This window comes from Palaemon carinicauda, chromosome 1 (assembly GCF_036898095.1).
Source record: "Palaemon carinicauda isolate YSFRI2023 chromosome 1, ASM3689809v2, whole genome shotgun sequence".
NCBI lineage: Eukaryota > Metazoa > Arthropoda > Malacostraca > Decapoda > Palaemonidae > Palaemon > Palaemon carinicauda.
In genome coordinates, this window is record NC_090725.1 from 208,970,117 (window position 1) to 208,984,852 (window position 14,736).

The following is a 14,736-nucleotide window of genomic DNA, read 5'->3' on the forward strand; positions in this document are numbered from 1 at the left end:
CTCAATGCAATTTCACAAGGTCATCTTCCTATAGAAGTGTTATTGTGTATTCAAATTTCATTAATTGAACAATTAACCTCTTGACTAGTACAGTGGTAACATGTTCGCCTAGCATTTGCATGGCAGCAGATCGATCCCAACCCAGGACCGTGAGTTTAAGATGTTTACTGAGAAGGTTACAAGATGTGGTTGGGCATCACAGTGGGTGGTTGGGCTTGCCCAGCTGACGTTCTGGTGAACATCTATTTGGTGATATTGGAACTGAAACTAGACACCTTTACCTTACCCACAGAATATTGCAAAAAATTTCTCTTGCTCCTGAATATATGAAATGAAGAGAGGTTATGAAAATGACCTTCACTTAGGGAAGCACAAACTTCTGAATAATTCTGAAACTGCATAACCTTTCCAAGACTGACCTAAGAGAACTTGAACAAAAAATGGAAGCTGAATTTGCCAAAGGTTGCCACCTGTTACTTATTTATCCTAGAGAATATTTTTAACTTTGTACCCTTATAAACATATTATACTATGAATATAAAACATTAACTATATTCTAAGAAATACTGCAATCCAGTAATTTTCACACTTTCCATCTGAGTATTTTACCAAAGCATACTGAATGACCAACATACAGTATAATTCATAATGCAGTCTTTTTAAAGTATGAATTTACTTCTAAAACATGTGATGTTCAAAACTTCAAATAATACAAGTCATAGCCACACAACTATAAAACCAATGTAAGAAAATAATTCCTTAACTACTGAAAAATTCTGTGGCTGAACTGTCCAAAAACAACTAAAGCAATAAGCCATCACCTATATGAGAAAATGTGTACTGCTAAGTCTTTTGAACAATAACAAGTTCAAGTAATAATATCATAACTACATTAATAAACTTTCAACATATTTTTCACTTAGTACTAAGGAAGCAATAAATGCATAACCACCAAGACTGCTGAGATTTCCGCTTAAAAAGAAATACGGCACTGATTTTTGCATTTGTACCATTACTTGAATAATCATTACCTAAAAGTGTAACAATTCCATATTTCATTAATAAATTCAATATTCTTTACATTGTGATTAATCATTAATATAAAACAGGAAATAATCAGAGATTAAGTAGCTCTGCCGAATATAGATAATTAATTACACTGAAATATGGTAGCCTAATTTAATAAATGGAACTACAGTAGTTGGTAATATTTCTAGTTTCACAAATGCAAATGTACCCAAGACATGATGAGCATAAACATTAAAGCTTTAAACTAACAATCCTTTTCCAGACAGGAATCTCTTTTTCACACTGAATAAGTAATATGCTCTTTGGTCAAAAAATAAAAAAGAAACCTTGGTATATAATTTCTGAAGTCTTCTAAATTCTTTATGAAAACTTACATATCAAAATGGACTTAAGTAACAGTATTACTTGAGAAACACATACTTTTAATTTCAAAAAGAAATCTAATTTAAATTATGTCACTTCTGTGACTAAAAGAACTTTGTTGTAGATTAAATGACTAATATCATGCGGAAAACTTAAATGTTGTAACTTTGAATTAAAAAACAGGCATTAAAGTTTATAATGCATCTAGAGTCGGATCCAGAGAAAATTGGGTTTGCACATACAAAAATGCAATGATTCACTTTTGATGGATATTTTTATTACATCTCTAAAAGGTTTCTTTCTTGGTTATAAATTTCAGCAAATATCTATCCAAATAATTCATCAATGCTTGGACACAGTTTCAAAATTAAATTTTCAGTTTGAACTTTATAAAAAATAATTTCTTTTATATGCTTTTCAACATCTTTAATTTTGTATTTCATTTCATTATTAGTTTAAAAATACTATCGTCACAATTCTTGACCCTCATAGGGAGTACAAAAAGTACACCTATCCTCAGTACATTGTCTTACTTCACATACATTAAAGTAAATAAAATAAAACTGTACCTGCAAATCCTTCCCCTGATGACCCCATTTATTATAGATGAGTCTGTACAAAAACTGTCAAAATACAGTACAGTATTTGATTGCAGGATAATAACTTGAAACTGGGCTGTTATGCTAACTAATTACTCTTTAAAATTGGGGTATTTTGATGACTCGCATATGAAAAAAAATCGCACAGGAACTGAACAAGCAGAGCTCTAAACTCCATACTAACCTTCAGTAATATGCTTACAACCACAAAAGACATGTTCCAACCTTAACTTGAAACAAATACATACTGTACACTGAAAGTAGTGTAAACAAGGACAAACCAACACCAAAAACCAATGCATTTTGAAACGTAATAATACAGGCTGATTTGGCCAATCTAAAAAAAAATCCTTTTGATATATAGGCTCACTTATAAATGCAGTCATATTTTGTCTGTCTTTTTACTAAACAAAAAATACTAAACTCAAATAAATTTACAAACTTTTTAATGCTTATAAGGCAAAATATATATTTTGTCATTTTGTACTAGGTTTTGTAAAGATGAAAAAAAAGGCTTAACAAGAAGGAAAATCATCTAGGTATACTATCCTTTCACAAGCAAAAACAAATGGTACAAATTAACTCGAAATCAGCGCAACAACTTGTAATCCATACTGACTATCGGTTCTAACATCTATAGAGTAACTATAGTTTATAACCGTTTTTTTAAAATTTAGGAAGTGATAAATTTTAATAACACTCGGAAAACAAAACTTTATTACTTGATCTAAGTTAAGAATTGTATGAAAGCAAATGTAAAATCTTGACATCTGGACTTCTGCTGGTGAATAGTGCCAGACTTCTTCCCTTGTTGTATTGAGTCATTGAAAGTGTATAAAGGGCAAAGATTGGAAAGACAGAATTTCAATGAAATATTTCTATATTCACCTGATGCTCATATTGCTTTCATCTCTGGAAGCTTATGTCCACATTACCACCTTCAAACTATGCCTCTAGTAAAGTGATGAGAACCGACTAGCGTCTACCAACAATGACATGATGCACAAATTGTATCGTCGTCTTCAGTCTGCAAGTCGACCTGGTAGAGGTAGATGTGTGCTCCAGATTGCCAGGGTTTTAGTTTGTTTATCCTTTTTTTTAAATTGGTTTATAGATGACCTCTTCCGTACTTGTTGGCAATTACTGCACAGATAGTGCTTGGGATTATTTTTTTAGGTGTGACCATGATCCGCATTCTCTTTGTCTTATAGTGGGAACAATTTTGGATTTAGAGAAGGGTTGTGAGGAGGGTGAAGACCTCACTGTTCCATATATGACTATTGCTTCAGAGCAGTAAGGATTATTTCTATGAGAAATATTAAATAAGAAAAATGCCATTTTATGAATGTATATACATGGTTAATAAGAATAAATTTCAATTAATTATCTTAGTTCACAAATAGTAGGTTGGCCAAGGCGCCAACCCCCAGTTTGAGATACTACCGCTAGTGTGCTATTGGGTCCTTTGACTGACCAGACGGTACTGCATTGGACCCCCCCTCTGTGGTTACGGCTTATTTCATCTTTGCTGACACAAACAGAATAGTCTGGCCTATTCTTTACACATTTTCCTCTTTCCTCATACACTTGACAACACTGAAATTACCAAACAATTCTTCTTCTCTCAAGAGGTCAACTACTGCACTGTAATTGTTCAGTGGCTATTTTCCTCTTGGTAAAGGTAAAAGAGACATTTTAGCTATGGTAGGCCGCTCTTCTGGGAGAAGGACACCCCAAAATGAAACCATTGTTTTCTAGTCTTGAGTAGTGTCATAGCCTCTGTACCATGGCCTTCCACTGTCTTGGGTTAAAGACTTCTTGCTTGAGGGTACACTATTCTATCTTGTTCCTCTTCCTCTTGTTATTTTAAAAGTTTTTATCTTCTTGTTATTTTCAAGTTTTTATAGTTTATACATGAAAGATTTATTTTAATGTTATTACTGTTCTTGAACTTCTCTTGTAGTTTTTCCTTATTTTGTTTCCCCGCTTGGCTATTTTCCCTGTTGGAGCCCTTGGGCTTACATCATCCTGCTTTTCAAACTAGGGTTGTAACTTATCAAGTAATAATAATAATAATAATAATAATAATAATAATAATAATAATAATAATAATATGCACAGTGTATTCTATGGACCTCACATCCACATTAGAGCATGAATGTACAAGTCAATAAGGTAGTATGAAAACAATAATAATACAAGTACTGTACGTATGTACCATCATCAGACACTTTGATCTGACCAAGCCACTGCTGTATATTCTTTATCAAATTATGGAGAAACTAGATTAAACCAGTAAAGTCTATTCAAATTATTGAATGATTCACACTAACAAAAGGTCATTACAAAATAATGGAGATCTTTAAAATTCATCTTGACTTTACAAAAGCTTTGATCTAACAGTAAGAGAGGTCAACTGGTATGTAAATAGTAGCTTAGATGGCTCCAACAATGGCCCCTACTGAGTAAACATGTGACCTGTCAGTAGGAGGAAGTCATCAGTTCCCCAACTTTGAGTAATCAATCTTTTTATGTAAGTTTCACATCCAAATGTTAAGTTTTATTGTAAAAAGGTAATTAGTTGGAAAATGAGATTTGTTTGATGATGATAGAATCATAAAGGAAAGAACTCAACAGGGATGGATGAAGGAAAAAAATTACAAATTCAGTCAATCTATTACATTCCTTGTAATAAAATCCACGTTAATTCTCACTAATTCTATGTTTAATTTCATGATCAACGGGGAAAGAGAATCTGATAACTTGAAGACTGTTGGCTCTCCATCAAAGAAGTTGCTCAAATCATATCATCATTTAGAATATTCTGAGGTATCTTGAGAAAGATATCCTATGAAAAAAAAAAATTGAATTATGGCACAATAATAACTCAAACGCTCCAAAAACCATCAGACTATGCCCTCTTACTTTTCTAAATTTGGTTTGTGACACTTCTGACTTTTCCACAAAATAGAGACAGCCAAACTTGAGAGGTTGTTATTTGATCCCATAGACAAAATCCATTGGGGATGGTATTCAACACACTTCCAGAGCAGGATTTTTTGAGGAGTCCAAGCATGAAAGGAGTACTGGGAGCAATGCATTGGTTCACAAATTAACTTCATTAATTTGAAAGCAGACAGCTTCACTATAGCCATAAGTCTGGAACCTCCAGCTTCACTATAGCCATAAGTCTGGAACCTTTTCATTACAAGTCGTGAATTAAGCGTCTAATAATTTGCTTACCATATTTGTTTCATCTATTTACTAATATACTCTTTAGAAACTTTTTAGAAAGTTATGTCTTTTTAGCTTGCTCCATAGGATTGATAAGTTGGAACTAATAAAGTCCCGTTATTATTTCAGATTACAGCTTCTCAAGCAGACTACAAATTAATTATGATTTAACACTTGCTAAAAAAATTAGATGGTCTTTGCTTGGGAAACAGTAATCTAAAATAGTTGAGGAATTTTATTTCCAAATTCTTAACAAATCAATCAATACAACTGGATTAGGCTCTCCCTCAAATGAGCCCCAAGTGGAGCTAAATAATACAGATTCTAGTTACTGATTACTCAGTTGAATGTATAGAAAAGTCTAAGCATATCCGTGGTTGAAGGTGGAAGTGCCTTCTCTAATGCATTCATTTGATACAGGTTAATGAAGACATCCGCCTAGCACAAACATAGTGGCTAACTTTGGGATTGTTCTAGAATTCTGTTTACCTTCAATGGAATAATAAATGATCAGTCACTGGCATTAAAATACGCCACTATTTAGAAACATCCTTGACAATCAAGAGCACTGTTGAACCTCTGCATCCACTGGAAAAAAAAATGGATGACAAAATAAAAAAGTATTCTGTTGGAAGAGCTACCATGCAGTGTTTTACTTATTTTGATTATGAAACTTTGTCACAACAAATCACAAGATTTTTCAGTTCTTAATGATACATGGCCATAATTAATTGACTATGATATAACTGAAACCTTTCAAAAACTTCTAATTATCCTATTTTAGCATAGTGCAATCAGATTTAATGAATATATTGCATGCAGAGGATTAAAAAAATTAGTGATCTTATATGCATGACAACCAGAAGGGAACTCAAACAAAAAGTATCTAGTATTGACAGCTTTTCCTTCATCAGATATTCCGTAAAAAAGGTGGTACACATTAGAAGAAATTTACATTATATACAAACATGTATATGAGATACATAAATACAGTAATATATAGAATCAATAACCACCACTTCCAACATTTTTATATGAAATTCTGCAAACTAATAGGACCATTTTTCAAAAACAAAGCTCTCCTCTCAATGACATCCCGAGCCCGACCTGGAAGCATCTATGAATAATCATGGACACGGGGGGAGGGACCAATGGGATCGACCTGGCCAAGGAAATTGGCACTGCCCATGACCTGAGGATTTTCTTGCAACCTCTTCTGAACTAGCCCTTCTCCACACCCAATTGAGGTCTTTTAACCTGTTCTTTAACAACGGGTTGACTATCAAGGCAAATCAAAGAAAGCCCAAAATCTTCTCCAGCTGACGTCTGGAAGCGAGGTGGCTTGAAACATAAGATCTGACTCTGCTTGGAATTCTTCATCGAGAGGTTTTTTTTGTAAGGCTTAGTGTGGCTGTCACCATGTTCTATTGGAGACCTCACCACTGAGATATCCTTCTTGAAATTAGTCTTGGCTCTGCAAAGTTGACCAGGAAACTTAAATCCTGAAGAACCTGAAAAACATAAATTATGTATATGGTACAATTCTGTCTCTGCCCAAATCAGCCAGTCGTCTAGATAAGCTATGATCTGTACTCCCAGCAACTGCAGGAGTTTGATCACTATTTTTACTAGCTTGGTAATAAAGTATGAAGAACATGGACCAAGACCAAACTGGAAAGGGAAAGACATGCATAAGCATTAACAAAACAGACTACAGCCAGTGACCCGGCAAATAAAGGTAAACAACCTCCAATTATTATTGAATCCAACTACTTAAATCAGACATGATTTATATTTGTTAACCGAGCCATAAAAAAAACCTGAATTCGGGTACTTAATATTGTTCTTGAAAGTGATCCAAAACAAACACAACCAGCAAGAAGGGTGTTGTAGGGATTAATGACATATCAAGAATGATGGTTGAGGGTTTGTTGTGACGCAAGTACGCTGTCGATGACTGAAAGGATGGTTCTTCTCTAGGACGCCATGCATGATGTCAGTCATAACAGAGGATGTTCAGTTATCGAGGTGGTGGCAAGTTCAAATGAGCCTCAACTTGCAGGTCTCTCCTATACACATTGAGTCGTGCTTTGTACATTGATACACTGGCCCTAGGACAGGGGGAACAATGTTTCTTTGGTAATCTTGTTGTATTGTATTTCCTTTTCTATCCTTTAACAGGAAAAGTCCTTGGAGACCACACAGCACTCACTCCAAAAATATAAAAAATCAATAACATAAGAGTATTGTTCAATAAAATACACAACATGAAAACCTTTAGGCTACATATCCTTAGTACATTGTCTAACTATATGTACATGTACTGTCTTAATCAAACATAACTGTGCCTGCAAATCCTTCCCCTGACGACCCCATTCCTTACCTAGGAATCTTAACAAAATACAAGACTAAAATTTACTCTCTCTAGGCTTGAAATAATTCAAACAATAAATTGGGTACAGTAAGTGCAAACATTTTTTCTACGAGAATCATATCTAAATATGTAGTTGGACCAAATTAGCTACAAATGGATACCAGAAAGTTGCAATGCTGTCAGAGTCTTCATTAATAGCTTTAGTCATTCCATGGATAAAAACTCTGATATTGAGTACTGTACCTTATTTTATGCTTCTTAGTTCTTTAAATTTAAAAGAACACCTAAAATTAACAATTACAATACAAAAAACATTATTGACCATGCTGGAAACCGAGAGAGTACAATACATAAAATTTATTTCAACAAGCTTTCAGGCACTCAAATATCCTATTTACTGTCCATAACAACTGACTGTGTATTTCATATCATAGATTGGATTAAGGTAGTCTGACCATTTTATCCTGTATAATGCCTGACACGAACTCAGCAGAACTAGTTTCCATCTTTGTGGCATCACACAAACAAATTTAACCACCCATTGCAGCTTACCTGTCATATACATTATGATTCTTTAAAGTAAGGAAAAAAATAGAGCTGGCAAAGTTAGGCTCTTAATGTGAATTTGCATCGCACATGCTAGTCATATAAAGTCAAAGAACACTGTGACTCTTGACACCCATTGTCCCCATGGGTCATTGACTGATATTCTATACAAGTCATCTTTAACAAAAATTAATTTCTGTAACCAAAATGAATATGACACTTCAACAAGAACAGGACAGAAGAAAAGAAAATCTCTGGTATTCCATAAGGCTATGAGGAATATTGTACTTTTTTAACTTATAAAAAATACCAGATACTACGAAGAATAATACACCGGATTCAACACCTAGGGAGGAAATTGTACCTCAAATCGTCTTGAAAGTCAAGAACTTTACCTTGTTTCAATGAAGTCGGCCATTAACAGGGCTGTAGCAGTTAGTACATAAAGACAGTTTGTGACATTCATCAATGATGTAAAACCACTTTGTTTAGTCAAACACAATGAACAATAGCAGCTGATAAAGATCTTTCTTGAAATGAAAGCTGTTCTGAATTGTGGAATCAACAAAAATGCAACTATATCAAACAGAATCAAGAAAAGTTTGTTTTAAAACAAACGTAAATTCAAATTCAGAGGGGTGACTAGTCATCTTTTTATTGTAAAAAGATATCTGTAAATCAGTATCTTCAACTGACTGGGTACTTGCAAATTCTTCACATCCGAGTTATTCCATGAATCAAAAGAACTGTATATCACAAATTTCAGTGGGAATTGCTAATACTGTAACCACCGCATATGTGTTTGCATGATTAGGTAGAGGGATACACTTTAAATCAGCATTTGAGAGAGCTTTACATTTTTTGCAACTATCTTTAGCATGATGCTATCCACATCGCAAGGTGGAAGAAAAGCAAAACAATATATCTGTTGGGTGAACCAGAAAGGAGGCCAACAAAATTAATCAAATTAATCTCATACTTTTACATATCTAGGCTAAAAAATCAGCCAAGAAATACTTGGAACACCCAAAACCTAATTGTACCACTTTATATTTGTCACAGGAGATGAAATATCAGGAGATGAAATATCTAGACAGCCTTTGTCTCCAGTACACTGGCTCTTATTGTCTACCTTACAAATATATACTGTAAATATAAATACCTAAACAAGAATTGAATAAAAGTACAACAAAACCTGCAAGACAAGTAGACAATAGAAAACCAAAGCATACCGAATAAAAGCAAGCAATTTGTTTCATAAAACATTAGACTCAAAGTTTTAACAAAGTTGGCATCCTTATTATGGTGAGGTTCCTATTTGTTACAATACTCGGTACTGGTGGTTTTTTTACTCCCTTTGGTATAAACCTAAGAAAAAGTTTTTCTGGTAGTACCATGCCCCCATTTACTCAGGCTCTTCTGATTGAATTCTTGATTGCTGACAATTTATGCATATATATTCATGTTGATTTGCATAGAGTCATTCTCTTTGCTTCTAATTATAATAATCATTAAGAAATAATCTATAAACACATACATGATTTATGCACATGGCTACAAAAAATTAAGGTGATGGACATTAATATTTGTTCCATAGGAGGAATTCAATTTGTATCTAAAAGTACAGAAAATTATTATAAAATATCAAAATGGTTTTGATTCATCAAAAAAATACTCTAGATACATCTGACAATGGGTAACAAGCAGTCATTAATTAAGTGTCATAAATAAAATGTAACCTCAATGTCAAGAGAGGGTTAAAAAATAGGCTAACCTTAAAAAGATTGAGGTTTGTTGGATCTATATTACAATAAATTATACATTGATTGCTGGCTTAAAAAATGGTCAACATATTCTACTTTGAGATCAATTTTAATGATAAAAATCACATAAAAAGATTTTTATTAATAGAACTAGTTATTTCTATAATCTTCTTGTATCCATATCGCTTCTCTCTCAAAATTGGTTAAAGGTCGATGTCTACCCTAAAACTAAAAACTTTCCCTTTTTATTTCATTGTTATAGCCCAGCCCCTAGTGTATCAACATAATATAGCCATGAAAGGCAATATCACTAAATAGGTTAGCCATCTCCCTTTGTCTTTAAGTTTTGATGTTTAAACCAGCTCAGCAGGTTCTTGGCATTGTTGGTCGGGGGGAAAGGATGTACATGAACGCTAGGTAAGTTTAGAAATAGCTGACTTTATTCCAGTAGGCAGGAGTCATGTATATGTAGCTTCATCTCAATCAGTCTTAAGCTAATTGTCCAAAAAATGGAAAAGAAGGGTGTAGGTCTTTATTCCTTTGGACCAGCAGTGTGCCCTAGTACTCCTATCAATCAGTCTTAAAGACTAATAGTCTCAAAAAATGGAAAATAAGGGTGTAGGCCTTTATTCCTGTGGTCTGGCAGTGTGCTTCAAGTCTGATGAATGCATGGATACACTGTAGGTGCTAAGAGATAATGATGCAGCAGAGGTGAAGGAATAACTGTTCTCCTTCTATTGACAGTGTAACGATGTTTCATTCCTCAGTTACAATGTAGATTGTCATCATTAGTCCACACTTACAAGGGAACAAACAGCAGGAATCCTATTAAACAAGAATGTTAAACATGAACAAAAAGAGTATATCGGTAGGTTACACAGAAACTTTCAGTTACCTACAGTTATCGAGAAAACTGAAAACTCTTAATGATATCCCTAAAGAATAAAACAAGAAGAAAAAAGAAATTAAAACAGCCAGTTGAGGATGCCAGAAGTACAACTATACTATGCAACAACTGACAACGAAGCAGCTACTGTACTGAGTAAGCCAGTAGGGGCCAAGGTTTCACTGCTACCCACCTATAACTACCAATTCCTTGTTATTAAATTTTAACTGAAGAGTTTCCACCTTTGCTGAAATCATACTCTTAATGAACGAAGGTTTGTATCTGAGTAGGAACAAACCTGTATTTGTGTGACTTCATTTTATTAACATTTTAAGGGCAATAACAAGGTTAGGCATTCGGTTTGTTTTATATATTAATGAAAACTTTTGTAGTCGATAAGGTCTTAGAGATAGATAGGGAGCAAATTAGTAAGCTCATTTTCCACCTGAGACAACAATTTATCCATTACATCCTTGAAAATATCCAAAAATTATGTAATATGAGTCATCTTAGAACCAGCAGCATCTTATGATATAGGAGTAAAATAATTATCAGAACTTGCCAGAGCTAATCTACATGGTCATAATTCGGCAATAAGATTATTCAAAGATTAAAATGTAGATATCTCACCCTATTTGGCATCTTCAGTTTCCTCCTCATCTTCAAGATCTTTTTCCGTAGAATATTCCAAACTGGAATCATCAAGCAATTTCTCCTGTTTACTACCCTTTACACTTGTATTAGGCAAGGGAATTGTTTCAGCAGTAGAGGTACTAGCACCCACATTAAATCTGCTGGGTAAAATTTGAGATGAGCTAGTGGCTGAACCTACACAAGGCTGATCGCCACTACCGCGAAGCATAATACTGTACAACAACTTCTTAGCTCCTATTAAAGTTTCTAAAGAAGAATCTAATAACTGTAATTCGCCATTTACAGGAACAATCTGATATGCCACATTAGTGGTATGCATGACCACTTATTTCAGGAGGTGGAGGGATATTAGGTTCTAGATTGCGATCCCGGTCTTCTATATTAGAATATGGTGGTCATATAGAGCAGACAGGATCATAGAAATTCAAGGGTTTCACTATAAAAGCACCTGGAGTAATCTGGAAGAGCTAAGCTCTCGGAGAGGCTGTCGACTCTGTAATGTGATTGGTACCAACCAAACACTTATTGACTTGTGTACCAGAACCACAACTTCGAATTAGCCTGAGGGCTTGTTTGCCCCTTGAGATTGCACAAACTTAACAAAATCAGAAAAGAGCTTTGAAGCTCATTACTATCAATTCCTTTAAGTTTGGTAATAGTCGGCGCGGCATCAGCAACCACATTTCCACAGAAATCAACTACACTACTGTTCTCTGATGCTTCCCCTGAAATAAAAGACAATTTCCTTTTATGAAAAACTTTTACATAAACAGCTACTAACTGAAGATAATCCTGCAATAGAGGACATGAAAGGGTACTACATTCCTCATAACTGTCCTTCAAATCATGTTTCCTAACCCCCCAATAGGACACAAGTGAACAAGGATCCTTATCACTCAGCTATATACATTGAAGAATCTCAACAAGATAACCCAGTTAAGCCAGAAGAATACATTCCCTATTAATCTATAATAATGAATAATGAGTTTCTATAAAACCTCCTAAAACAAAAAATTGCGATGTGGATTGTGGGTAGAGATGCTGACTCTGATATGAAAAGGAGAGAACTGAAAAGATACAAAGTAAAATGGCTTACCCACACAGTAGTATTGGGATATACCAACATACATCATCTCCATACTACACAGGAGCGGCAGGGCTATTACAAGGAAAGAAAATGGAAAATTAATTAAGCTTTTTTATTAGAAATCAATATTTAACCAGCTTTGAGAGAGAAGCCATTTGAACACCAGGGGAGGTTCGTAGATATACAGTAATTATGAATAGCACATATTAAACGTAAACTGGTCTGGATCAGAGGAAATAAAGCATGCATAAAATATTTCCGTAATCAAGGAGAGTATTGCACAGTACTGTAGGCTATCACAGAGTAAAGTTTTTCAACTTCTACAGATAATCAAAAGATATGGAATACCTCACGTCACACACATTAGGTGTGGCAATTTTAAACGAAGTGAAAAGATAATGATGTAAAGCTCATGAAAAATCGTATCACCTTACCTTCAGTATCTGCACTGTACAACTAAAAAAATTACATTAATAATCACCATTCCTTGAATATTTACTCTTCATTAGTTTACACATAGTCTACTTCTTTTATAAAGAAATACTTCACTGTGAAATAAAGTTGCAAACAACAGAAAAGTTAAAAGACAGAAAAACAGGCCTTCTCATAAAGGAAAAGGCATTAATGTATAAAATGCCCATGTCACAATATATTACATATGACATACAATTGGATGCATCTGTCACTGAAAATATTTCACTTTCTGTATTTTGGAATGCTCGTCACAGTTTTCAGAATTTTGGTTTAATTTTGTGCTGACACTGATAATTTGGCTAAAACTATCTACAGATTCTACTTGACATCAAATGTGATTGAGTGATGATGCATTTTCCAAGCCTACAAATGTTTTTCAAAGATTATATAACTCCTAATTTAGATAGACAACAATTCACATAAATATACAGGTCATAAGGAATACATATGCAATGTATTAAGCATTGCACTCCTGATTGCAGATACCACATAGAATACCTTAAGTTAATTAACAAACAAAATATTTAGGTACATTATACGATTTACTATTTCACTCGTTGTACACTATCTAAATTCTATATCCATAAATGGTTAGTAAATAATACTTATCACTTAATCCCATTTAGCATAACAATTGCAGTATAATAAATTAAATAAATAATTACCATTCAACTTAAAATAATCTACACAATTTTGCAATACATATAAACTATACTTTCAAATTACATAACGGCACACTAGAATCATATATAAAATAAATGTTCTATTTTTTAAAGAATTTTCAAAACACCTATTCATGACTAGTTCAAAAAATTTTGACTACTTCCTTGGTGGCACAGGTGGGAGATTTCGAGCAGGAACAGGAGGAAGATTTCTGGATGGCAAGGGAGGTCTTGGTCCAGCACTCGTCCTGTTTGGTACTGGTGGTAAATTTCGAGCTGGTAGTGTTGGGGGTGGCCCAGAGGGTGGAGCTGTTCCCTCATTTGCTGGTAAAGGCGGTGGGGGACCTGATGGCGGTTCTGATGGAGCAACTCCATTAAGAGGATCAGGTATGGATTTGATAGGTGCTGATGATGGGGTCTCCTGAGATGGTGGGACACCAGCAGGTTGAACTGGGATACCACCAAATGGTGAACTTGATGGTTGGGGCGGGGGAGCACCAAATGGTGAACTAGGTGGTTGAGGTGGAGGAGCACCAAATGGTGAACTAGATGGTTGAGGTGGGGGAGCACCAAATGGTGAACTAGATGGTTGAGGTGGGGGAGCACCAAATGGTGAACTAGATGGTTGAGGTGGGGGAGCACCAAATGGTGAACTAGATGGTTGGGGTGGGGGAGCACCAAATGGTGAACTAGATGGTTGGGGTGGGGGAGCCCCAAATGGAGAATTGGAAGACTGCTTAACACTAGATTCAGTCGATTGCTTTTCAAATGAGCCAATTTCTGGGGCAGGAGGAGGAGCACCAAAAGGTGATGTAAATGATTCTTTGGTGGTTTGAGATGGACACTCTGGAGGCGAAGAATCTGGAGCACCAAATATTGAACTCATAGTTGGAGCAGGAGATGCAATCTCAGAGGCTGATGAACTTCTTGTTGGGCTTTCTAAGGATGGTGTTCTTGGAGGTATGGAAGGCTTTTCAGATGTTACATTGGAAACAGTGGGTTTGTCTATAGTCTCAATCTTAGCTTCTTTCTGCTGACTGACTGATGAACTTATTTTTGAAGGCC

At 34.8% G+C, this 14,736-nt stretch overlaps 1 protein-coding gene across 1 annotated transcript in view; it reads right to left on the minus strand.

Annotated features, from left to right (window-relative positions):
* Positions 1-268: 268 nt before the first annotated feature.
* Synj (synaptojanin) overlaps positions 269-14,736 on the minus strand; it is a 392,031-nt gene continuing 377,563 nt past the window's right edge. The window contains exon 21 of the mRNA XM_068387313.1: positions 269-14,736. This exon is cut by the window's right edge and continues 25 nt beyond it. Within this exon, the coding sequence (XP_068243414.1) occupies positions 13,829-14,736 (908 nt within the window). The 3' untranslated portion in view covers positions 269-13,828.